We start from the raw sequence: 26166 nt of genomic DNA, 5'->3' as shown, positions 1-26166 counted from the left end.
AAAGAGAAAGAATGGGTGAGGGAATGTGAGAAACAGAGAACGTGCGAGGGAATGAAAGTGTGTGCAATTTCTCATCCAGAATGTGCAGGGGACAGGAGGGAGAGTCAGAAAGACAGTGGGGGTGGGGGGAAGAGAGATAGGGAAGAAGGGGGAAGAGATGGAGAGAGTGAAAAAATGTGAGAGAGAATCCAGTTTAATTCTCAATCTCTGGATTTCTGTGCACACTTTTCCTATGATGAAAGGGAGCAAAGAGTTACAACTGTGAATAGTAGAATATGTGTTGAGGTTGGAATGGGGCAGTTTTGAGGAGGTCTCTGTGAAGGATAACTGTATGCAATTGAATGAAGGTCAATGTGGAGTGTCTGCTGAAATGAGGGCTGGAGGGGGCTGCTGGAGAAAAAGGAATGTGTCCCCTATAAGATATGTCAGTCAGAGAAGTGCTATTCAAGAGAAGACTAGGATGATGAGACAGTGGTGATTATTAGTTGTGAGTGATAAGACACTTGCCTTTACACACCTTGTGAAGTGATTAAACTTCTGGCAGCAATTATCCAGATCTTCAGCATCACAGTCCTGCTACTTATAGCCTCTCCCATATTTAGCTACATCGGTTTCAAGACTGACTGGTCTTCTCAATAATAGAGCTTGTGTGTGATTGGAGAGGGAACCCAGATGAGGGTTTGTAATATGGCTGGTTAACAGCAAAGCCCACTCCTTGAACAATTGCGTTTGCAATCTACTACACTTGTCCCTCACTTGTTCAAGAGCTATAATTTGAAAATTCTTTCCTACATGTCAACAGCCACTCCTCACTGAAAAAGATGCTAACAACATTCTATTTTGTTTGTTTTTTCTGATTTGTCATTCTGTGGCAAGCTATGAGAATTTAATCTGCCAAAACCCTGAAAACTTTGAATATTCTCCACAGGATCCTCCTTATTCTTCCCAAGATTCAGTGAAACAAGCTCTATATTGTTCAAGCTTTACTTGGTAAGTATAATGTCCAATTCCTGACGTAAGTCCCAGGAACTTTGCCATAGCATTTCTGCGTTTCTATTCACTTTATTATAAGATCATAATAAGATGCAGGAGCAGAAAAAGACCATTCAACCCATCAGGTCTGCTCCGCCATTCAGTCATGGCTGATATGTTTCTCAATCCCATTCTCCTGCCTTCTTCCCCAACCTATTACTAGTCAATAATCCATTTCTGTGATAAATATACTCAAATGCCTTGGCCTCCAAAGTCATCTGCAGCAATGAGTTCTACAGATTTACCACTCTCTGGGTGAAGAAATTCTTCTTTGTCTCAGTTCTAAAGGGTCACCCTTTCACTCTGAGTCCTAGTCTCTCCTGCTACTGGAAACATCTTCTCCGCATTCACTCTGTCCAAGCCTTTCAGTATTTTGCAAGTTTCAATTAGATTTCTCCTCCCCCCACCCCCATTCTTCTAAGATCCATCAAGTTCAGACCCAGAGTCCTCAACTGCTCTTCGTTGAACAAGCTCTTCATTCGTGTAAACCTCCTCTGGACCCCCTTCAACACTAGCACATCCTTCCTTAGATACAGGACTTAAAACTACATACAATATTCCAAATGCAGTCTGACCAGAGCCTTACACAGCCTAAGCAGTACATCTGTTCTTGTATTCAAGCTCTCTTGAAATGAATGTTAACATTACATTTGCCTTCCCAACTGTTGACTGAATCTGCATGTTAACTTTAAAAGAATCCTAAACTAGGACTCCCAAGTTCGTTTGTGCTTCAGATTTCTGATGCCTTCCTCATTTTAAAAAAAAGTCTTCACCTCTATCAAAGGGCTTAATCTCACATTTTCCCACATTGTATTCCATCTGCCACTCCTTTTCTCACTCTCCTAACCAATCAAAGTCCATTTGCAACCTCCCTGCCTCCCCAATACTCTCCACCCATTTTGTGTGATGTGCAAACGTAGCAACAGTACCCTCCAGCTCCTTCGTCCAGATCTGGTGATAATATTATGTCCCAAACAATGTTAGCAGCAGCATTTTTGACTTCAGTAAGAAAGTTAGGGTTCATATTCCACTCCAGGACCTGAATATATGATCTGTGCTAATACTTCAGAATAGTACTTTGGGGAATACATTACTGTCAGCGATGCTATCCTTCATACCAGATAACTGCTTGCTGGTACTGAACGTAAACAGACACTAAGCTGAGGCTTTCCATCTTACATGGAACTTAAAACTAAAACACAACCAATGTTCATTTGAAATGTTAATCCAGGGCTTCCCATGTGAAAAACTCCAAGAACAATTCAAAGAAAGAGTTGGAAATACTCTCAGTGTCCTGTAATATATGTTCTTTAAACAATATGATGATAAATGCGTTAATAGATTAATGATCTTATTTTCTGTTTCTGGAGTTCACTGTATGCAAACAGAATGCTCTGCTTGCCCACATAACCATAACAAGTACACTTCAAATATAAATAATCAGCAGCGAAAGATTTGGGTTTGTTCTGTATGCATGTAGCCACTGTATAAATGCCAGAGCTCTCTTTTGTTTTCAAATTCAATATCATTCCCACTACTTAACATATACACAACTAAAAATCACATTTACCCAGTCTGAGCATAATTAATAGATATTGATTCACTTATTCTGGAAGTTCATTTCTTTGAATTATACAACATTCATCATATATCTGTCCATTCCAAGAATCACTGGCCTACTTCAATATCATGGACTCATGCTCTGCTTTGCATGTACTGAAAACTGGTATAATTGCAAACATCAATACCAATCCACTTGGACCTGTGTCTACTACTACACAAGTCCCTGCACAGTTGCCAGAGCTCAGGGCTACTCACATGCCATCAGTCCATACAGTATAAATACTGACGCCTTTTTTACTTTAAAAAACATCTGCCACGAATATCGCTCTCAAGATCCAAATTCACTTCAGTCAGTATACTGTCCATCAATGAGATATATTCCTAAAATGATATTGCACAGACTTCTCAGAACTCAGGCAGAGATTCACCTTGTGTTGAAAATGTGTGAGCTCTTGCCAAACAGCAAATGTAAAAGTGAACTTGTTAAAAAAAAATACTCAATAAAATACATATTTAATCCTGGGCATCAGAGCAAAAGTAAGTACTCACCCTAAATATGCATTCAAACTTTGAACATTTGCAGGGAAAGGACTTCCATTATCCATGTCAGTAATGCCTGCTTCTTTCAGCAAATCTTTCTGGCAAAAAAGATAAAAAGGTGTGTGCAATACATAACTGTTAGCTCTAAGAAAACCTTTTCTTTTTATTATTAAAATCTTTCTTTACTTCAGTTAGAGACTGAATTACACCTGTGTACCTGGATTCAATTATCCCTGAACCACTATGCCGATCACTTAAAGATTGAGTTTGGTCTCAAGTTTTAACCCTGAGATTGATCCTAATAGTTGCAAGTGGTACAAAAAAGTGCCATGATTTTCCATCTGTGGTCATAGGAGGCAACAGATCTCTTGACATTAATGCACTCTACAGCAAAATGTGACAGTTAATTCTGCAATTTTAAATTCACTCTGGTCAATTTAAACTAGTTCTCTGTCTTTAGAAGAGAGGTTAATTCTACATGACGACAGGATTATGTTAAAAGTAATTGACTGACTACAAAGTACTTTGGGACACTTCATATTTGTGAAACATGCTTCTTTAATTGTATTGAAAATAATTTCAATACATAATTATATTAAAACATGTAATAAAAAGGTTTTGTAGCAACTATATAAAATCTTGTGTAATTTGTAATTCCCAAGAAGGTCCATTTTTCAACTATTGATTCAATTGACGGAATTCTGGAGCGCTTTGCGTAGGTCACTGTAATCTGTATAAGTTACTCCTGCTATTTTGAAGTTATGATATGAATTAAGAATTGACAGGTACCTTTGCATTCCTCGGTGTATTTTAAGAGTCACTGATAAGTGGCAAAGACATGGAGAAACAAATCTTCTGGGAAAGTCAAGAGGTGGAAAAACTATAGAGTAGTTATGATGGAGGTCTTTTGTTCTGATATAGACTGGGCAGCATGGTGGCTCAGTGGTTAGCACTGCTGCCTCACAGTGCCAGGGACCCAGGTTTGATTCCAGCCTCGGGCTACTATCTGTACACATTCTACCTGCGTCTGCATGTGTTTCCTCCAGGTGCTCTGGTTTCCTCCTGCAGGCCAGGTGAACTGGCCATTCTAAACTGCATTAGTTGGAGGGAAATGGGTCTGGGTGGGTTACTCTTCGGAGGGTCAGTGGGGACTTGTTGGGCTGAAGGGCCTGTTTCCACACTGTAGAGAATTTAATCTAGTAACTGTGTAAAAGACAGAACAGGCAAACCATGTGTTTTTTTTTAACATCAGTCTGATTCCAGTTAAAGCGCTGAGAAGGCATTGCTTTTTTTAAATGTCATTCATGGATGTGGGTGTTACTGGCTTGGTCAGCATTTACTGTCCATCCTTAAATTCTCTGGCTCTGGAAATGAAGTCAAGTGGATCCAGTGCCAATGAGGTAACATTAGGAGATAGTGACCATACGGTAGTAAGATTAGATTACCTATGGAAAAGGACAGGAACAATCCAAATTTAAAAAGTAAAAATTAATTACAGAGACTAACTTCAGTGAGCAGATAATGCTTCTAGCCAAAGTAAGATGGAATCAAAGATTGGCAGGCAGAACTACAAAGGGAGAATAGCTTGCATTTAAAGAAGTTTATTGCGTGTAGTTGAGATACATTCCGACAAGGGGGAAAGGTAGGACCAACACATTTATGAATGATAAAACATTTGGAAAAAAGCTGAAGCAGAAAAATCATGCATATGACAGATGTAAAGTTGATAAAATAATGGAGAACCAGCCTGATTACAGAAAGTTGAGAGGAGAAAATAAAATGAGAGAAGCAAAAAGAGAATATGAGACTGTCAGCAAATGAAAAAGAGAATCTGAAAGCTTTCCAGAATAATATAAAAAATAAGAGGTTGGTAAATGGATCAATGAGGCCAACAATTTTATACTTGGAAGTCGACGCCATGGCTGACACGATTAAAAAATTAGTTAGCGTGTCGTTCATCAAAGTTATAGTGGAGAAGGTGCTTCTTGTATGGGCTTAAAATAACTTAACAAACCTCAATCTTAGAAAGATTGAATACGCTTAAACTTGCTCAGTCAGCAGGACCAGATGGACATTTGTGAGAATGCCGAGGGATTTAAAGTTGGAAGCTATGAAGACACTGGTCATTAATCCTTTAATCATCCCCAGATACTGAAGCGATATCAAAGACTGCAGAATTACAAATGTTACACATTGTTTAAAAAAGGATGCAAGGATAAGCACAGAAACTACATACCAGTTATCTTAATCTTGGTTGTGGGAAAAGGTAATCAGGCAAAAAGGTAAAATTAATAGTCTCTTAAACAAATAATTAAATATATAACTGAGCTTTTTCATGTGATAGTGGAGGGGGTTAATGAGGATAAGGCAGTTAATATGGTGTATCTGTACTAAAAAGGGCGTTTGTTGAAATACTACATAACATGCTATTAGTAAAGTTAAAGTCCATGGAGTTAATGGGACAGTCACAGCATGGATACAAAGCTGCAAGTGACACTAATCAGAGAGTAGTGATAAAGTATTGTTTTTCCAAATGAGGAAGGTATATAGTGAGATTTCAAAAGGATGGATATTCTGATCACTACCTTTCATGATCTTGATTATTAAAACCTAAAACTGGATATCCAAGGCATAATTTCAACATCTGTGAATGGCAGAGAAATTGGAAGCACTGCAAGCTATGAGAGGTGGCAGTTACAGATTTCAAGAGGATATGGACAGGGTGGCAGAATGGACAGAAACATGACAGATGAAACTTAACATGAAGAAGTATGGAGCGATACATTTTGGGAGGAAGCCTATCTTTCCCCAGTGGGAAAATGGCTAATAAGGCATCTGGGTCCTCAGTTTTACCTTTTTAGGAAACTAGAGTACAACATCATAAAATATTGGTTTGGCTTTAACTGGATGATTGTGTCCAGTTCACAGCATATTTTAGGAAGGAAGTGAATATATTAGAAATGGGGAAGAAAAGATTCATGAGAACTGCTTCAGGGATAACTGTTTCAGTTACAACGATGGATTGACAATCGATGTCAGTTCTCCTTGGAGAGTGTTCAGAAGACCTGGAGAAGAGATACACGAATAAACAAGGAATCTGGAGAGAAAGGTAGAAATAAACTTCCTATTACCAGAAGAATTATGAACCTGAGGACACCAATTTAAGGTGAATGGCAAAGAACCAAAGACACATTTACTTAGACATTTGTTAGGATTTAAAATGAACTGCCTACAGCATGATCAAGACAGATTTAATTATGGCTTTCAAAGAATTTTGACTAATTATCTGATGAGAAAAAAAATTGCAGGACATTTTTCTGTGCATCCAAGACCAGCTTATTTGACTGACACCCCATATGACACCTTCAACAATCATTTCCATCACCAGAAATGCACAGTTGCAAGTGTCCACCATTTACAAGGCACGCTGCAGCAACTCAATGAGCCTCTTCCAAATGTGTAGACCTTACCATCTCAGAATTACTAGTGGAGCAACTGCATGGGAATACCACTATCAAAATATCCCAGCCAAGTTGCACACCATCCTAACTTTGAACAATACTGCTGTTCCTTCACTGTACCCAGGATAAATTCCTGGAATTCCCTCCCTTAACAGCACTGTGGGTGCCCCTATGGATTACAATGGCTCAAAAACACAGCTCACCACCACATTCTTCAGGGCATTCAGCGTTCGCCAAGCCAATGATGCATTCATCCTCTGAATAAGTCAAAACAAGGTTCTTTAATATTCTTGAGACCCTAGTTAACAATGGTCCTATGAAACGTTTCTGAGATAAGAACAACAATCTCTCTAATTTTCCTTCAATGCATGGACTTCTGATGTGCACAGAATCTTGGAGATATCTCAGAACAGGTGTATTTTAGAGGGAACAGTGGATAGGATGTAGGATATAGGATATAACTAAACTTGCTCTCTATGTTTTTTATATCAAAAGAGAGTAAATTTAAATTCTTGGTTCTTAGTCAGAATTAATGGGTTATAATCAACCAATATTCATCTGAACATCTTGACTAAGATCAGTTTGTGCATCTACATTACCCACGTCCTTACTGTGGGTACTAATCAATCATCATCTCTGGTCCCAAATGTCCCTCTGGTCACAGGAACAAAGGTGTCAACTAGTCCTTAAAACAAGTCAAAGGAATTGACAGGTGGATATGTTACATTTACAGTGATAGACTGATAAAATGAGACACAAACTAGAAAGTACATATTTTAGAAATAAGCCTGTGAAGGTGTGCTGTTATGTGCTTTATTTTCTTAGCAATAAACACATGCCTCATTTATGATACAATTAATAACACAGCCAGAAAGCAAAACTGAAAGACACTGCTCCGAGTAGAATAGCACTGGGTGCTGAATTAGTGAATACTTTCACATGCTCTTCTTTAAGAGTGATTTTCTTCAGTTTAATGATATGAGAAGAAGGCCACCTTCTTTTGCTTGAAAGTAATGTCAAAATCACAGTGTACAATTGTGAATAAAAGGAGGAGTAAGGACACTTAAAACCACAGTTCTGAAGAGGAGCTGTGTTGAACTTGAAACATTAACTCTGTTTATCTCTCCACAGAGATCTGCTGAGTTTTCTGCATTTGTTAATTTCTGCGAGTGTCTTAAAGGTGCACCAATTTCCTGTGTTGCTAGAAACACAGCATCTGTGCAATAGTGTTTGTCTGAACAGACAGATCAATCAGTGTTTTAAAATTTAAAAGCAAGAAATTAAAGATGTGGTAGTGAAATACTTATCCTATATGCAACAAACTTTCATAATGTTCCAGATATGAAGAAATGTTGCCTTCAAACAAGATGAACTTGGTAAACTCATTCAATATTTTTTCAAGCAATATGATTTATGACAATGTAAAGTTTGAAATCTTATATAATTTTAAATAATGTTGTTAATTTTATATAATTTTAAATAACGTTGTTAAAAATGCAGGACCAATGTCCACTGAACAGTAAGGTTGCAAAATTTGGTTCTTTCAATCCATTGTTTTGGTTCATTGGTTGCACATTACAAATGTTAAGAGGTCCCGATGATGTTATTGTGAGTGTTAACATGGGTGGTGGCTGCATGCACCCTAAACATAAAAAGTATGTAGGCTGTGATTTTCATCAACATGCAGCACTGATTTGATACTCATATGGACATTTACAATCTAATTAAGGTTCTTTATTAAACGTAAATAGTGAAACATGTATTCAACAGCAGAAAGGACACCTATCAGCACAGAAGAATATCAACCATTTTCAGATTAGTTGCTGTCCAACTTCTACTTTCTCTGCCTGAGTTTGCAGAAATGTTGTGCACTGCTATTTAAATTAAGTCACTATGGAATGAGTGATACTGCACATGGTGAAATTCTTGGTTTGGATTTTAAAGGTTTTGCTAAGCCATTTGCCCTTGGAGTATTCAGTAAGAACATGGTTGTTTCATGTTCTCATTTAATCCCAAAAGTCTTTTTTTCCCTTCTCTAATAAAGGATAGAACAGTCAGACCATTTGCTCCCAGTCATGGTTACCATCCTCCTTGGCCTAAAGCACAATACAGACATTGTGAAAAGGTCAAGTTACTTGCAAAGGGAGAATAAAGAGGTTGGGGAAGTGCCCTCAATAACATCTTATCCACTTAAGGTTTGGGAAAGCAATTCTCTTACCCCAGTCCAAGTGAAGAGCAGTATGTCCATCATTTTCATTTGATGAATTATGTCCTCTGATACCTGTCACTGCTTACAGACAGATCTTCACCTTCAGAGAAGCCAGAGGTAGTACTGATACCTGTTGCAAAGGTGACTGTGGCCATGAATTTCTTCATTCAATACTTCAGCCGCAGATACCTCAAACATCTCTTGGTTTAGCATTCACTGTTATATTAGGGAGATGACTAGCACCACAGTTATTGGTTTCCCTTTATTTAGATTAGATTACTTACAGTGTGGAAACAGGCCCTTCGGCCCAACAAGTCCACACCGACCCGCCGAAGCAAAACCCACCCATACCCCTACATTTACCCCTTACCTAACACTACGGGCAATTTAGCATGGCCAATTCACCTGACCTGCACATCTTTGGACAGTGGGAGGAAACCGGAGCACCCGGAGGAAACCCATGCAGACACGGGGAGAACGTGCAAACTCCACACAGTCAGTCGCCTGAGTCGGGAATTGAACCCGGGTCTCAGGCGCTGTGAGACAGCAGTGCTAACCACTGTGCCACCGTGCCACCGTGCCGCCCATTATATGCCTTACTAACTCGATCCTCAAAACCTCTTGCAAAGCACAACTGTTCCCTTCTGAGGAAAGCTGGATCGACTGAACTTGTTCCACTGGAATTCTGAAAAGTGAGATGGGGACTCATTTATAAGATCCTGAATATGGTGCATGGTGAACATGGAAATGATGCTTACGCTTGGGGGTGGATGTAGAACAGGGAGCATTGGGTCACCCTTTTAGGGCAGAGATGATGAGAATTATTTTTCTCTCGGAGGGAACTCATTGCTTCAGAGGCCTGTGGAGATTTGGTCATTGAATATGTTCAAGGTAGAGGTAAATAGATTTGTGCTGAAAACGTGTTGCTGGAAAAGCGCAGCAGGTCAGGCAGCATCCAAGGAACAGGAGATTCGACATTTTAGGCATAAGCCCTTCTTCAGGAATGAGGAAAGTGTGTCCAGCAGGCTAAGATAAAAGGTAGGGAGGAGGGACTTGGGGAAGGGGCGTTGGAGATGCGATAGGTGGAAGGAAGTCAAGGTGAGGGTGATAGGTCGGAGTGGGGTGGGGGCGGAGAGGTCAGGAAGAAGATTGCAGGTTAGGAAGGCGGTGCTGAGTTTGAGGGATTTGACTGAGACAAGGTGGGGGGAGGGGAAATGAGGAAACTGGAGAAATCTGAGTTCATCCCTTGTGGTTGGAGGGTTCCTAAGCGGAAGATGAGGCGCTCTTCCTTCAACCGTCGTGTTGTTATGGTCTGGCGATGGAGGAGTCCAAGGACCTGCATGTCCTTGGTGGAGTGGGAGGGGGAGCCACGGGGTGGTTGGGTTGGTTGGTCCGGGTGTCCCAGAGGTGTTCTCTGAGATGTTCCACAAGTAGGCGGCCTGTCTCCCCAATATAGAGGAGGCCACATCAGGTGCAGCGGATGCAATAGATGATGTGTGTGGAGGTGCAGGTGAATTTGTGGCGGATATGGAAGGATCCCTTGGGGCCTTGGAGAGAAGACTGAAAAAGACTCCTCCAACGCCAGAACATAACAACACGATGGTTGGAGAAAGAGCGCCTCATCTTCCGCCTGGGAACCCTCCAACCACAAAGGATGAACTCAGATTTCTCCAGTTTCCTCATTTCCCCTCCCCCCACCTTGTCTCAGTCGATTCCCTTGAACTCAGCACCACCCTCCTAACCTGCAATCTTCTTCCTGACCTCTCCGCCCCCACCCCACTCCGGCCTATCACCCTCACCTTGACCTCCTTCCACCTATCACATCTCCATCGCCCCTCCCCCAAGTCCCTCCTCCCTACCTTTTATCTTAGCCTGCCTGGCACCCTCTCCTCATTCCTGATGAAGGGCTCTGGCCCGAAACTTCGAATTTCCTGTTCCTTGGATGCTGCCTGACCTGCTGTGCTTTAACCAGCAACACATTTTCAGCCTTGGAGAGAAGTAAGGGAGGAGGTGTGGGCGCAAGTTTTGCATTTCTTGCGGTTGCAGGGGAAGGTGCTGGGAGTGGAGGTTGGGTTGGTGAGGGGGGGAATCCTTCCATATCCGCCACAAATTCACCTGCACCTCCACACACATCATCTATTGCATCCGCTGCACCCGATGTGGCCTCCTCTATATTGGGGAGACAGGCCGCCTACTTGCGGAACATCTCAGAGAACACCTCTGGGACACCCGGACCAACCAACCCAATCACCCCGTGGCTCAACACTTTAACTCTCCTCCCACTCCACCAAGGACATGCAGGTCCTTGGACTCCTCCATCGCCAGACCATAACAACACGACGGTTGAAGGAAGAGCGCCTCATCTTCCGCCTAGGAACCCTCCAACCACAAGGGATGAACTCAGATTTCTCCAGTTTCCTCATTTCCCCTCCCCCCACCTTGTCTCAGTAAAATCCCTAAAACTCAGCACCGCCTTCCTAACCTGCAATCTTCTTCCTGACCTCTCCGCCCCCACCCCACTCTGGCCTATCACCCTCACCTTGACCTCCTTCCACCTATCGCATCTCCAACGCCCCTCCCCCAAGTCCCTCCTCCCTACCTTTTATCTTAGTCTGCTGGACACACTTTCCTCATTCCTGAAGAAGGGCTTATGCCCAAAACATCGAATTTCCTGTTCCTTGGATGCTGCCTGACCTGCTGCGCTTTTCCAGCAACACATTTTCAGCTCTGATCTCCAGCATCTGCAGTCCTCACTTTCTCCTCGTAAATAAATTCGTGTTAGGCTAAGGGAATCAAAGTTACTGGGAATAAATGGCAATATGAAATTTCAAAAACAAATCAGCCATGGTCTTATTGGATGACCATCTTTGGCTTCCTCCATTGCCAAAACAAACCACAGTGTCTACTGGAGGAACAACAACTTATCTTCCAATTGGGCACCCTACAGCACACAGGACTCAACACTGAGTTCAAAAATGTGTTGCTGGAAAAGCGCAGCAGGTCAGGTAGCATCAAAGGAATAGGAGAATCAACGTTTCGGGCATAAGCCCTTCTTCAGGAATGAGGAGGGTATGCCAAGCAGGCTAAGGTAAAAGGTAGGGAGGAGGGACTTGGTGGAGGCGTGTTGGAAATACGATAGGTAGAAGGAGGTTAAGGTGAGGGTGATAGGCCGGAGAGGAGGTGGGGGCGGAGAGGTCGGGAAGAAGATTGCAGGTCAAGAAGACGGTGCTGAGTCTGAGGGTTGTGACTGAGAAAAGGTGGGGGGAGGGGAAATGAGAAAACTGGAGAAATCTGCATTCATCCTTGTGGTTGAAGGGTTCCTAGGCGGAAGATGAGGTGCTCTTCCTCCAGGCGTCGTGTTGCCATGGTCTAGCGATGGAGGAGGCCAAGGACCTGCATCTCCTTGGCGGAGTGGGAGGGGGAAGTTAAAGCGTTCTGCCACGGGGCAGTTGGGTTGGCTGGTGCGGGTGTCCCAGAGGTGTTCTCTGAAACATTCCACAAGTAGGCGGCCTGTCTCCCCAATGTATAGGAGGCCACGTCGGGTGCAACAGATGCAGTAAATGATGTGTGTGGAGGTGCAGGTGAATTTCTGACTGATATCAAAGGATCTCTTGGAGCCTTGGAGGGAAGTGAGGGGGGAGGTGTGGGCGCAAGTTTTGCATTTCTTGCTGTTGCAGAGGAAGGTGCCAGGAGTGGAGGTTGGGTTGGTGGGGGGTGTGGATCTGACGAGGGAGTCGTGGAGGGAGTGGTCTTTCCGGAATGCTGATAGGAGTGGGGAGGGAAATATATCCTTGGTGGTGGGGTCTGTTTGGTGGTGGCGGAAATGACGAAGGATGATATGATGTATCTGGAGGTTGGTGGGGTGGTAGGTGAGGACCAGTGGGGTTCTGTCCTGGTGGCGATTGGAGGGGCGGGATTCAAGGGCGGAGGAGATGCAGTGCAGAGCATCGTCAACCACGTCTAAGGGGAAATTGCGTTCTTTGAACAAGGAGGCCATCTGGGTTGTTCGATATTGGAATTGGTCCTCCTGGGAACAGATGCGGCGAAGGCCAAGGAATTGGAATATGGGATGGCGTTTTTACAAGGGGCAGGGTGGGAGGAGATGTAATCTAGGTAGCTGTGGGAGTCAGTCGGTTCATAGCAAACGTCCGTGTTGAGTCGGTCGTCCGAGCTAGAAATGGAGAGGTCTAGGAAGGGGAGGGAGGAGTCTGAGCCGGTCAAGGTAAATTTGACATCGGGGTGGAAGGTGTTAGTAAAGTGGATGAACTCACGAGGTAGCGCAGATACAATCATCGATATTGAGTTCTCCAATTTCAAATAACCTCCCTCCCCATCCCCTGACTCCTTTCCCAGCCCCTCCCTGTCACTGCCAGTGCTCCCTGCCACTAACCAGATCCATTCCAGTATCAACCAGGTTGTACCCTCTACCTGAGTTAACCTATTCATACTTCACAACCCTGCCCCCACCTCCCCCTTTATATGCAGCTCACCTGAACACCCACCACTAGTCCTAAAGAAGGGTTATACCTGAAATGTCGACTTCTATACTTCCTGATGCTGCCTGGCTTGCTGTATTCTTCCAGCCTCCTGCCTGTCTACTTTGGATTCCAGCATCTGCTATCTTTTTTTGACCTTATCCATGGTCTTATTATTGAATGGCAGAGCAGGCCTAAGGTGCCAAATGGCCTATTTTTGCTCCTCATTGAAATGTTCATAATTGTCATAGAATCATAGAGTCTCCACAGTGCGGAAACAGGCCCTTCGGTCCAACAAGTCTACACCGACCCACCCAGACCCATTCCCCCTACTCTATATCTACCCTAGCCTACACATGGCTAATTCACTTAACCTGCACATCTTTCAACTGTGGGAGGAAACCGGAGCACCCAGAGGAAACCCACGCAGACACGGGGAGAATGTGCAAACTCCACACAGACAATTGCATGAGGCTGGAATCAAAGCAGGTCCCTGGCAGCAGTGCTAACCACTGCACCACCATGCCGCCCCAGAGAAAGCATTTTGACATTTTTCTTCTTTGTTTATATCCTATAATTTTCTACATACCATCAACATTAAATCATCGCCCGTCACGACTCCAATCTTCAAGTCCAGATCTGCTTTCTTCACAACTTGTTGTAGAGCAGTAGCACAAGCGTGAGGATTCACACCTCCAGCATTGCAGACGACACGAATACCTGAAGCAAAAACTAAATACTTTTAGGGCATTGGTTTTTCACTATGTTTGAAATTAAAATGTAAGTTTTTACTGATTATCGTTTTGATTTATTTCCTCTTCTTTCCTCTTTCAAAATGTGTATTTTTTTTGTTTCACAATTTCCTCTGATTCTTTGACTTTTTGGGACTTTTGCAGTTGTGAAAGAACAGGTGGTTGTGATGAAGGAGCAGCGGTCCGAAAGCCAGTGCTTCCAATTAAACCTGTTGGACTACAATCTGGTGTTGTGTGATTTTTAATTCTGTACACACCAGTCCAACACCTGCACCTCCAATCAAGATAGTAAGAATCAGCTAAGTATCTTACCGTGGAGTCATCATGGTTGAGCCTGATTTGGTTCTTGTTCAATATACACGTGCTTTCTAGCAACAGTCACAGAATACAGATCCAAAAAGAAAGAACAACCTTGCAATTTTCAGTTCCTCAGGATACACTCAGAACACCACAAAGTGCCATACAGCAAACTGTTTTACGTACAGTTACTTCTATTTTGTAGGCAAATGCAGTGCCAATCTATACTCAGCAAAATTTCACAATCAGCAAAGTAATCTGCTTTTGGTTGTGCAACTTGAAGAGAAAATGCTGTTCAGAGCAGTAGGAGAATTTCCTGCGTTCTTTGAATAATACCACCTGGTACTTTATACCTATTATAGCTTGCAGCATCTCCAGCAATCATAGCAGGGTCAAATACAAATCCATAAAGAGGCTTGAACTTAAAATCTTCTGAACTGATGCTGACAGAGCTACTGATTTATGCAAACTGGGAAGGAAATGTTGATTCTTGTTGATTTCCTTTCAAAGCGCAGAGTGATTATACCAAGCTGAGTTGCTTGTACTGTCGCAGTTGGCAACAGCAAGCTCAGTGCCAGCCCATATTCAAACTGACAATTTCTTGCTAAGCTTCAAATTAGGCAGTACATTTTCCAAATATATTAGTGGAGGAACTGGTAATTTTCCATTTCTTGGAGAAGGATAATAAATCTGAAATTATTGTCGAAATTGATTGAAATTCACATCATAATGAATGCCCAACTTAAGTGTCACTTAAGTAAAAATACTGAAAATAAAGTCAATGCAAAGTTGTCATAGTCTCAGGGAACCATATGGTGGCCCTCTCAAGAGAGAGAGAGAGAGACAACTATAAGACCATAAGGCATAGGAGTGGAAGTAAGCCCATTCGGCCCATCGAGTCCACTTCGCCATTTAATCATGGCTGATGGGCATTTCAACTCCACTTACCCGCATTCTCTCCGTAGCCCTTAATTCCTTATGACATCAAGAATTTATTAATCTCTGCCTTGAAGACATTTAGCGTCCCGTCCTCCACTGCACTTCGTGGCAATGAATTCCACAGGCCCACCACTCTCTGGCTGAAGAAATGTCTCCGCATTTCTGTTCTGAATTGACCCCCTCTAATTTTAAGGCTGAACCTCAGGGGTACCATGCCTCAGGCAATGTCAAGAAGGTGGGATCTTCATGTTACTTTGGCCGGTACAGAAAGTGAACACATGCAGTTGGTGTCACTCTGCATTACAAACCAGCCATCCGGTCAACTCCACGTGAGCTAACAGACCACCTATACTGTAAACATGTTATTTGTTACTGTAAGAAACTTCTTCTGTGTTTCATGTTAATTGCTTGACTTTGTTTAGAGATGAATATAATAATGTTCAATAATAGTATAAGAATACTCAAAATGCAAATGTGAAGTGGAAAAGTCAGGCGTTGAAGCACACAATAATCCTTAGTGATCGGGGAGGAGGCATTCATGAATATTTCTGCTCAAATATATATCTGGGACCATGATTTATGATATCATCTCATATGATCTGCAGGAATGCCTGAGGCCTAACAGAATGACAGAACAGCTGATAGATTATTAATTCAGTTTAAATTTGTGTAAATTAGTTAAATTAATAAATATGGGCAGCTAGTAATCAGCAGGGGGCGAATTTTATGGAGTTCAGTTAACTGAACAAAAGCTGTCACCAGAAGCGTGGATTCAGATGTTTCACAATAAAAAACTGATTCAAAGTTTGCCGGCTATCTGTGAATAGGTTAGGACAATCAGGAAATATATTTATTTGATCATTGATAAAGAGTTTTAAAACGAGTCTAATGCAAGTCAAATGCAATCGAGCAATCTGACTTTAGGCTATGGAATATTTTTTACTTTCTTTCTATTCTGTCTCAAACTTGTGCTTCAGCTTCAGAGGAGCACTCCATCCTGTTCCAGCATAAACCTTTCTCTTCTCTCATACCAGTTATCGTGATAACCCTTCCACACGATTTTTCCAATTCAGTGCTAATCTGTGCTAAATTCTGGGTGGTGTGAGAGTGAGATCTAAAGGAAACAAATTTATAGGTTTTGCAATTTTACGAAAAAAAACAGAAGGCTACTGGTCGAATTCAAAGATGCCTATCACTCCATTCCCTGCTTTTATTTTGGTAAATCAGACCAGAAGGCCATGCTCTTTCACCCGGCTTTCAAGCAGAAACGGAAGCATGGGGATCTGGTACAGAAAGCGGTACATGCTGGTCCAAGGTAACAGATGCTTGGAGTCAGTGGACAGGTCAAGAACTTAATGGCAACTTTGCAGACTTCATCAGTAAGTATGTAGAGAAGTATGTGCCAAAGTTGTTAATTCAAGTTCCCAAACTGAAAACCATGGATGCACCAGGAGATTCACTCTTGACTGAGGCGTTCAAGTCAGGTGACCCTGACCTATATAGGAAATCTAAGTAGAATCTTCCCAAAGTCATCATGGATGCTAAGACACAATACCAGACTAAACTAGAGTCCCCGACTAACCATATGAACACATGTCGACTGTGGCAAGGCCTATGTAATGTAACAGGCTACAAGGTGAAGTCAGGTAAAATCACTGATGACAATGCATCCCTTCCCACTGAGTTCAATACATTCTATGCTCATTTTGAACAAAAGGCCAGTGAAATGATGTCACTTGCCTTGACACCTTGGGTGCATCTGTACCCACAGTTACTGCAGTAGAGGTCCGATTGGTCTTCTTGAGAGTGACCCCATGCAAAACAACTGGCCAAAACAAAGACAGCTGCCGTACATTCAGATCCTGCATAGACCAGCTGGTAGAAGGATTTGTAAACATCTTTAATCTCTCCTTACTCTAACCATGGTCCCCACCTGCTTCAAAAAGACTACTATCCTCCCAACGTCAAAGAAAAATCAGGTAACGTGCCTTAATACCTACCACTCGGTGGCTCTGACATCCATTCTTATGAAATGCTTCGAGTGGTTAGTAATAGCACACATCAACCCCAGCCTGCCAGATTGCCTTGAACCTCTACAATTCACCTACCTTCACAATAGGTCTATGGCAGATGCCATATCCGTGGCCTTACACACATCTCTGGAACATCTGGATAATAAGGATACCTACATAAAACTCTTAACTTTGGCTCTGCCTTCAACAGCATCATTTCAGCAAAACTCAGCTCCAAACTCCAAGACCTAGGACTCTGCTCCATCCTCTGCAACTAGATTCCTGATCCACAGACTGCAATCAGCAAGGATAAGTGACAACACTTCCTCCACAATAATCCTCAATACTGAGGCCCCGCAAGACTGTGCGCGCTCGATTGCGTGGCCAAATTCAGCTCTAACTCCATTTGCAAATTTGCTGATGACACCACTATAGTGGGTCAGATCACAAACAACAACGAGACAGAGAACAAGAAAGAGACAGACAGCTTAGTGGCATGATGTAAAGACAACAATCTCTCCTTCAATGTCAGCAAAACGAAGGACCTGGTCATCGACTTCAGGAAGCAAAATCAATGGTGCTGTGGTGGAGATGGTCAAGAGCTTCAAGTTCCTAGGAGTAAATATCACCAATGGTCTACCCCGGTCCATTCCACGTTCATGCTATAATCAAGAAAGCACACCAATAACTTCTACTTCCTCAGAAGGCTAAGGAAATTTGGTATGTCCACAATGGCTCTTAGGAATTTTTATAGATGCCCCATAAAAAGCATCTTATCTGGATGCATCACAGCTTGGAATGGCAACTGCTCTACCCACGACTGTAAGAAATTACAAAGAGTTATGAACACAGCCCAGTCCATCACAAAAATCAGCCTTCCATAAATTGACTCTGTCTGTTCTTTACACTGCTTCCAGAAAGCAGCCAACTTAATCAAAGGCATTTCCCATCCTGGTTATACTCTCTTCCACCCTCTTCCGTCGGGCCAAAGGCACAAACGTTTGAAAACACGTACCAACAGATTCAAGAACGGTTTCTTCCCCGCTGTTATCAGACTTATGAACAGACCTCTCATATATTAGAGTTGATCTTTCTGTGCACCTTCTCTGTAGCTGTAACACTATATTTTACATTCTGTTCTATTTCCCTGATGCACTTACGTAAGAAATGATTTTTCTGGATAGCACAACAATATTTTTCACTGTATCTTGCTATATGTGACAATAATAAATGAAATCAAACAGAGGATATACTTAATTTTGCAGTTTTTCACCTTAGTTATTAAATGACAACAATGAGTTTAACTAAAACAAATTGTTTTTAACTAACTGATAAAAGCAGAAAGAAAGCAAACCATGACTGTCAATATATTACCTCTTTTATGAATATCCTTAATAAATGGGACCATAGCAACCTCCACAAAATCTGGCACATATCCATGGTTCTGGAAAAAAGAAACAGGTCATATTATTTCTGTACACATGGGAATACATCATAAATCAAAATGCAGAGACGTTAAAATCTATATCAAGTACAGGACATCGATACAGTACACTGGGGTACACATGTACAAAAGATCAAAAAAGTATTTGATCAAAAATCATCAACCTGAAATGCTAACTGTTTCTTTCTCTAAAGATGCTACCAGACATGTTGAGTACTTAGAGTATTTTTTTGTTTTTAGTGGAGAAATGCAGCTGGGCTTTCTCACCTGTGATCAGTTGCCCAGTGAAGGTGAGGTGCCCACCCCAATCTCATTATGGGAGAATGAGAATGAAAGAAGAACTGATGCAGATATGTAATTCTGGAAAAATATGGAAATGAGTCACCTACCAGTAGCCAAGGAGATGTATGATCAACAACATCAGGAACATAATGTGGACCTGAATATTAGGTCTTCAAAAGGTGGGGAACCAAGTGCCCTTGACTAAAGAGACAGAATTTTAGGGGACAAATCTTTTAGATAGCATATATCTCATGTAGAGTTAATTTACTGTTAAGATAACAGGTCAGCAAGTCTATTGCCTAACATTTTGCAGAAAACCTTGCTGAAATCTGCATAAGACCATAAATTCCAGGAGCAGAATTTCGCCATTTGGCCAACTGAATCTTCTTCACCATTTGATCATAAATGATATGTTTCTCAATAATCTCCTGCCTTCTCCCCAGAGCTCTTGATCCCCTTACCAATCAAGGACTTATCTAACTCTGTCTTAAATCCATTCAATTTCTTGGCCATCACAGCCCTCTGCAGCAATGAGTTCCACAGATGAACCACTCTGTGGCTGAATAAATCTCATCTTAGTGCTAAAGGGACACCCATACACTCAGAGCCCTAGTCTCTCCTACTTCTCCACACCCGCTTGATCCAGGCCTCTCAGTGTTCAGCAAGTTTCGATCAGACGCTTCCTTATCCTTCTCCTGAGCATCGACCCAGAGTTCTCAACAACTCCTTATATGACAACCTCTTAATCCCCAGGATTATTCTTGGAAACCTCATTTGGACCCCGTCTAATGTCTTCTTTAGGTATGGGGCACTAAACTGCTCACAATATTCCAAATATGATCTGACTAGAGTGGCTTCAGCACTTGCACTTGTAATCCAGCCCTCTTGTAATCAATGCTAACACTGTTTAGGAAATAGCCTGCACCTCTATTTTTTTCTACCAGAGTGCAGAACCTCATGCTTATCCACATTTGTACTCCATCTGCCACTTCTTTGCCCACTTTCCTATCTTGTCGAAGAACTTCTGCAGCCTCCTCACTTCGTCATCGCTGCATGTCCCTCCAGCTCTCTTTGTGTTATGAGAACAACCTTGAGACAGTAACAGTTTCAGGACATTCATTCAGCAGCTAGGGTAGAGGTGGCCTCTAAATTGGCTTTGCTCTTGTTACTTGGCTAGATTCTTTGTGTTGGATACTTTCACAGGGCTTGAGTGGAAATATCTAGTCTGTAATTATACTGGCAGTAACAATGCTGAGCATGTCCCTTTCAAAGATAAACTAGATGGAATTTATCACCATCCAAGTTGAGAATATCTGTGCAAGGTGAAGAAAACATAAAACTCATGTTACCGCAAGTGAACCAACACCTGTCATGAAACACTGAGCGAAAAATAAACTTCTTTGACACCAGCTGTGATGCATGCCCTAGAATTAATTCACCTGCTTCCCTAATGTACACTGTACACTGATGTCTCCTCAAATACCCCCAAATAGTATTTGGATACACAATGTACTACACTCCAATTATTTAATAATAGAAACACATTCTCACAGAAGATTTGGCTTTAGCAGCAGCGAGCAGCGACATGGTGATCTCAGCGAGGTAATCAAACACCAGAAAATCCAGGTTTCCACCAAACACCAGTTGTGGAACTAAAAAAAAAGATAAAAATTCTCTTTGAATATGGACTTAAATTACACAGACATATTTCATGTGAAATCCTCATTCAGTGCCTCCCCTCACCATACAGTATGCTCAATGGATACTGGAAGGCTATAAAAAGATTATGAGATATTTCAAATTAGACTACAAATGAAAATACTCCTTGTCGAAAAAAGATATTATAAAGAGAGTCTAAGATATTTGTGATCCTTAATTTCTCTGGTCTCTATTTATCTGATCTCATCGGTTGTGCTTCCACACACCTCTCTCCCAGTGATGTCAGCCCTCATTTCCAGCATTGCTGGATTTTGGACTTATTTTTCATGAACATTCAAGTAAATATTCTTGGATGACAAGTTAAATGAACTATGTCATGTAATGGTTATGCTTAAACATGATTTAGAGTCATAGAGATGTGCAGCACAGAAACAGACCCTTCGGTCCAACCCGTCCACACTGACCAGATATCCTCACCTCATGTGGTCCTCATTTGCCAGTACTTGGCCCATATCCCTCTAAACTCTTCCTATTCATATACCCATCCAAATGCCCTTTAAATGCTGCTATTGTACCATCCTCTACCACTTCCTCTGGCAGCTCATTCCATACACGCACAACCTTCTGTGTGAAAAATTCCATTTTATATCCTTCCCCTCTCACCCTATACTTGTGCCATCTAGTTCTGGTCGCCCCCATCCCACGGAAAAGACGTTGTCTATTTATCCGATCCATACCCCTCATGATTTTATAAACCTATATAAGGTCACCCTAAGCCTCCGATGTTCGAGGGAAAACAGCCGCAGCCTCTTCAGCCTCTTTCTGTAGCTCAAATCCTCCAAACCTGGCAACATCCTTCTGAATCTTTTCTGACCCTCTCAAGTTTCACAACAAACTTCTGAAAGGAAGGAGACCAGAATTGCACGCAATATTCCAAAAGTTGCTGAACGGTCATATTTTCTCAAAGTGAACAAAAACATAAAAGCTCCAACAGTTTCACATGAACTAACACTTCAGGCCAGGGTCATAGGAACTATAACATCAAATGTAGCTTTGGCTGGACTATTTACAAAAAGTTGTAATTTTAATGGAGACAGAAAGTGGCTGAATTTCATTCTGAAGTCTTACAACTACTAGAAAAACTCTTTGCTTCGTCTCAACAGAAACATAATAATCAGTTTAATACTACTGTTATTAATGAGCACATGATGTACGGAGGAAGAGATACCCCTTGAATTGCAAATGCCTAATGGATTACTTGATGGTTTACATCACTCAACCATTAGCTACTCGAGACAGCAATTTACCCTGAATCTCCATATGAGTTGCTCTGTTTCATATTAATTAGCCATGAAACCCAGAAAAGTTAGGGTTGCCAACTTAACATTGAGTGTCATTACCTTTTTAACAATACTTACCAACCTCTCCAGGAATGAAAGGGAATAAATTTAAATCATGAAGACTCATTCCTAGAAATAGTAAATCGTTGCTAGGGATTTTAAAGGTGTAAATGACTTATCTATATTTCCTTTCAGCTTTTTTTCTTTGGCATAACCTGAGCTTTCTCTTCCTCACCTTCGTTCTTCTTATATTCCTGATTTGATTCTAATTGAGCATCATTCTCTGACATTCCTTCATTTCTGTTTCAAATACTCAAATCTTATTGAAGGAAACAGTGTATTGGTCAGTCATTCACTACTGCTCTCCAAGGCCAGTCACCCTTCCTACATAGGTATTAGCCCACACTGCCAGTAATCCATAAACCAAAATATTTGAGCTGATGAACACAAGTAAAATTGCACAGCCATGAGATATCCCTCTTCAGCAAACTCTAGGTCTGTACTTCCTTCAAGCGATGTTGTTTTCTTCATTCTCAGCCAATGCTTTAAGTTTTGCTTTTTTAAAAGCTGACTTAAGGAACTTACAACAAAAGTTTATAGATATATTGAAATAATCATGGTCTTCATCATTTTAAAACATCGCAAATTGTCATTTCAATGTATAATTGATGTAACACATTTTAAAAATGCCTCTTGGTTGAAACATCACACATCAGAAGAATTTAAGACAATAAAGACAAGGACAGGATTTCTGCTGGTCCTCAGGCATTTCAACACACATTCACAAAGATGCACAATGAAATGTGAGTGGAACCGCAATCTCGTAACACATTGAAGGAAGTGGATGACCTGTTGTGAAACACTGAACATAACAATCAGCTGGATAGTGAAATTAGTTTGCATTAATGCCTGTGACCAGTGGCTCATATATCTCAATGGTAGAAAATTCACTTTCAATATCAATCACCAAGCACCTATACACTAGCCACATTCCAGTGTGGCCTCTAACCTCTATACATCTACAGATGGTGTTCAAAATGGTCAAACTGTCTTCATTGGTACAATTTTGAGGCTGAGTAATTTGTAACTGGGTCACTGACATGCTTAGTCAGAATCCTTTTGCAGACAGCTTTATGGAACAAATTGTAATATTGAAAACGATGTGGGTATTGCAATTTCACACAGCCACAAACATTATTACAAGAGAAGAAATCAAGGTTGACAGTGTTACACCGCAAGTAACCACGTAAAAAATGATAACCAGTTTGTTTTGATGGTCCTGAGCTTGTGAGTATGCAATGAACTTGCATTGTTTGACGACAACTGTATCACGTGCAAAACTTTAGTGGCTATTCCAAAAGCATTACATCAACGTGTAATGTATCTTATCCACGAAGAACATCTAGATGTAAAGGTGAAACAATGACCCCATCAAGCAGACTGGTGATTATGATTATGTCACTGTGTAGAAAAGAAACTGTGTAAGTTGTACATTCTGTAAATAGGTTAACAGCATCCACCACCTACGCCAACAGTGTCAAATTGATATTTTTAGAGAAATAAACGCAATCCATAACAAACAACTTTTGCTTGTTGCTCACAAACTCCACAGCAAATTACCGAAAATCGCTACAACAAATTCCATAACCATTACATTGGACATTGACATTTTAGATAATTTATTTACAAAATGGGGTTTGCTACAGAATATTGCTATGGACAATGGACTTCAGTTTGTTTCCAGTTACCATGGAGATCCTAGCAAGTTATAGGAAGCTACAGAATTTGTCCCCATCTGACATCGCAACATAACCTACAATCAAATGGTGTCATTGTCCTTGAACACACTGTAGAATTATGCAATCTGACAACTAGAATTATCCACCTCAAATTGTTATGTAGCTGCACTGGCTTACATCTGAGGCTGGAAAACGGAGCTGTGGCAGAAGGTCTGCCAAGAGTGGTACAGCAGGTTCTAGATTACCATATGGTCCTATTTTCTGCTCATTTTTGTGATGTTTTTAGGACAGTCAAATCAGTATATTACCAGCATCATCCCAGCCTTGTGCCTGTGATGTGGTACATTACGAACTGATCATTTGATTTGGTTTTCAAGGAGTGTGGTGTTCAGTAAAATGAAATGAAAAGGTCAGTAACATTCACACTGCAAACAGTGATAACAGATTAAGTGTAGTCTCCTCACCAGAAGTCGCAGTGTCCCCCCAAAAGCCGGATGCACAGCCAATCCGCACAGTTTTCTGCCCTGTTGTCAGAGACCGAGTATTTACAATATGGAATCGGCGATTTGGATTCCAATGAGAATGGGATTGAGAAATTGGATTCTGATAACAGTAAGAACCCAGTGGACTAGAATGAGAATGGGATTGGGAATAAAAATTGGATTGGGAATAACAATGGGAATTAGATTGGGTATGGGGTCGGGTTTGGGATTGGGAATGACAATGGGATTGAGATTGGGAATAGTAATCAGGATGGGTTTGGGATTGGGAATGACAATGGGATCGGGATTGGGAATAGAAATGGGAATGAGGTTGGGATTGGGAATGACAATGGGAATGGGATTGGGAATGGGATTGGGAATAGGTTTGGGATTGGGAATGACAATGGGATTGGAAATGAGAATGGGGTTGGGATTGGGAATGACAATGGGAATGGGATTGGGAATGGGTTTGGGAATGACAATGGGGTTGGGAATGGGAGTTACAGCGGGAAGGGTCCAGCACTGAGACACTGACCGGGCTCAGGCTTCCCATGGCCCGGGGCAGCCACAAGTAGGACTTCAGTCGGTGACATGTTACCCAATGTCTCAACATCCCCGGGCCCTCGGTAAAATGACTAAAGCGGAAAATCGATCAACTTTCGCCAACTTTTCTGTTCGCTGAACTGATCCCGAGCCTGAGCTGGGCTGTAGCGGTGCAGCAGCACAGACCCACCCCCGGCAAAAACATTCCGGCTCCTTGGTTCCGCTGCAATGTGACTGTACCAGCAGTAGGTGGCGCACAAACACCATCTCACTCCCAGCCTCTTGGAGCTAACAGTGTAATTATTGCCATCATTCACAATCTGATATTTAAAAGTTACCAAGATCTGGATATGTCAGTTGCAGAAGAGACTGTTCTTCAGGCAGAGTGTGTTGGTTTTGTTTGATTTGATTTGATTATTGTTGAAAAATGTGGTGCTGGAAAAACACAGCAGGCCAGGCAGCATCCGAGGAGCAGGAGAATCGACGTTTCGGGCATAAGCCCTTCTTCAGGAATGAGGCTGGTGTGCAAGTGGGCTGAGACAAAAGGTGGGGAGAGGGAATTTGGGGGAGAGGCGCTGGGAATACGATAGGTGGAAGGAGGTGAGGGTGAGGGTGATAGGTCAGAGAGGGGGTGGGGGGCGGAGAGGTCGGGAAGAAGATTGCAGGTCAAGAGGGCGGTGCTGAATCAGGGGGTTGGGACTGAGATAAGGTGGGGGGAGGGGAAATGAGGAAGCTGGAGAAATCTACATTCATCCCATGTGGTTGGAGGCTGCCTAGGTGGAAGATGAGGCACTGTTCCTCCAGGCATCGTGTGGCCAGGGTCTGGCAATGGAGGAGGCCAAGGACCTGCATGTCATTGGCGGAGTGGGAGGGGGGCGTTAAAGTGTTCAGCCACGGGGCGGTTGGGTTGGTTGGTGCGGGTGTCCCAAAGGTGTTCCCTGAAACATTCCGCAAGTAGGCGGCCTGTCTCCCAAATGTAGCGGAGACCACATCGGATGCAGCAGATACAGTAAATGATGTGTGTGGAGGTGCAGGTGAATTTGCGACAGATATAGAAGGATCCATTGGGGCCTTGGAGGGAGGTGAGGGGGGAGGTGTGGGCACAAGTTTTGCACTTCTTGTGGTTGCAGGGGAAGGTGCCAGGAGAGGAGGTTGGGTTGGTGGGTGGTGTGGACCTGATGAGGGAGTCATGGAGGGAGTGGTCGCTCCTGAATGATGATAGGGGTGGAGAGGGAAATATATCCCTGGTGGTGGGGTCTGTCTGGAGGTGGTGGAAATGACGGAGGATGATATGTATTCGGAGGTTGGTGGGGTGAAAGGTGAGGACCAGTGGGGTTCTGTCCTGGTGGCGGTTGGAGGGGCGGGGTTCAAGGGCAGAGGTATGGGAAGTGGAGGAG

General features: G+C 42.3%; 1 protein-coding gene across 2 annotated transcripts in view; it reads right to left on the bottom strand.

Annotated features, from left to right (window-relative positions):
* Positions 1–24955, bottom strand: part of lratb.1 (lecithin retinol acyltransferase b, tandem duplicate 1) — a 156734-nt gene extending 131779 nt beyond the window's left edge. The window contains exons 1-6 of one of the 2 annotated variants that reach the window (XM_060832632.1): positions 24762–24955; positions 24209–24268; positions 20558–20658; positions 18655–18724; positions 13870–14000; positions 3145–3233 (exon numbers count right to left, since the gene is read on the bottom strand). In XM_060832632.1, coding sequence (XP_060688615.1) covers positions 3145–3233; positions 13870–14000; positions 18655–18724; positions 20558–20658; positions 24209–24268; positions 24762–24819 — 509 coding nt within the window. In that variant the 5' untranslated portion in view covers positions 24820–24955. Of the gene's footprint in view, positions 1–3144; positions 3234–13869; positions 14001–18654; positions 18725–20557; positions 20659–24208 lie in introns of both variants that reach the window. The other variant, XM_060832622.1, reaches the window with a different exon arrangement.
* Positions 24956–26166: the final 1211 nt, after the last annotated feature.

Source organism: Hemiscyllium ocellatum, chromosome 1, assembly GCF_020745735.1.
Source record: "Hemiscyllium ocellatum isolate sHemOce1 chromosome 1, sHemOce1.pat.X.cur, whole genome shotgun sequence".
In the NCBI taxonomy this organism is placed as follows: domain Eukaryota; kingdom Metazoa; phylum Chordata; class Chondrichthyes; order Orectolobiformes; family Hemiscylliidae; genus Hemiscyllium; species Hemiscyllium ocellatum.
This window is presented reverse-complemented; position numbering and strand designations above follow the sequence as displayed.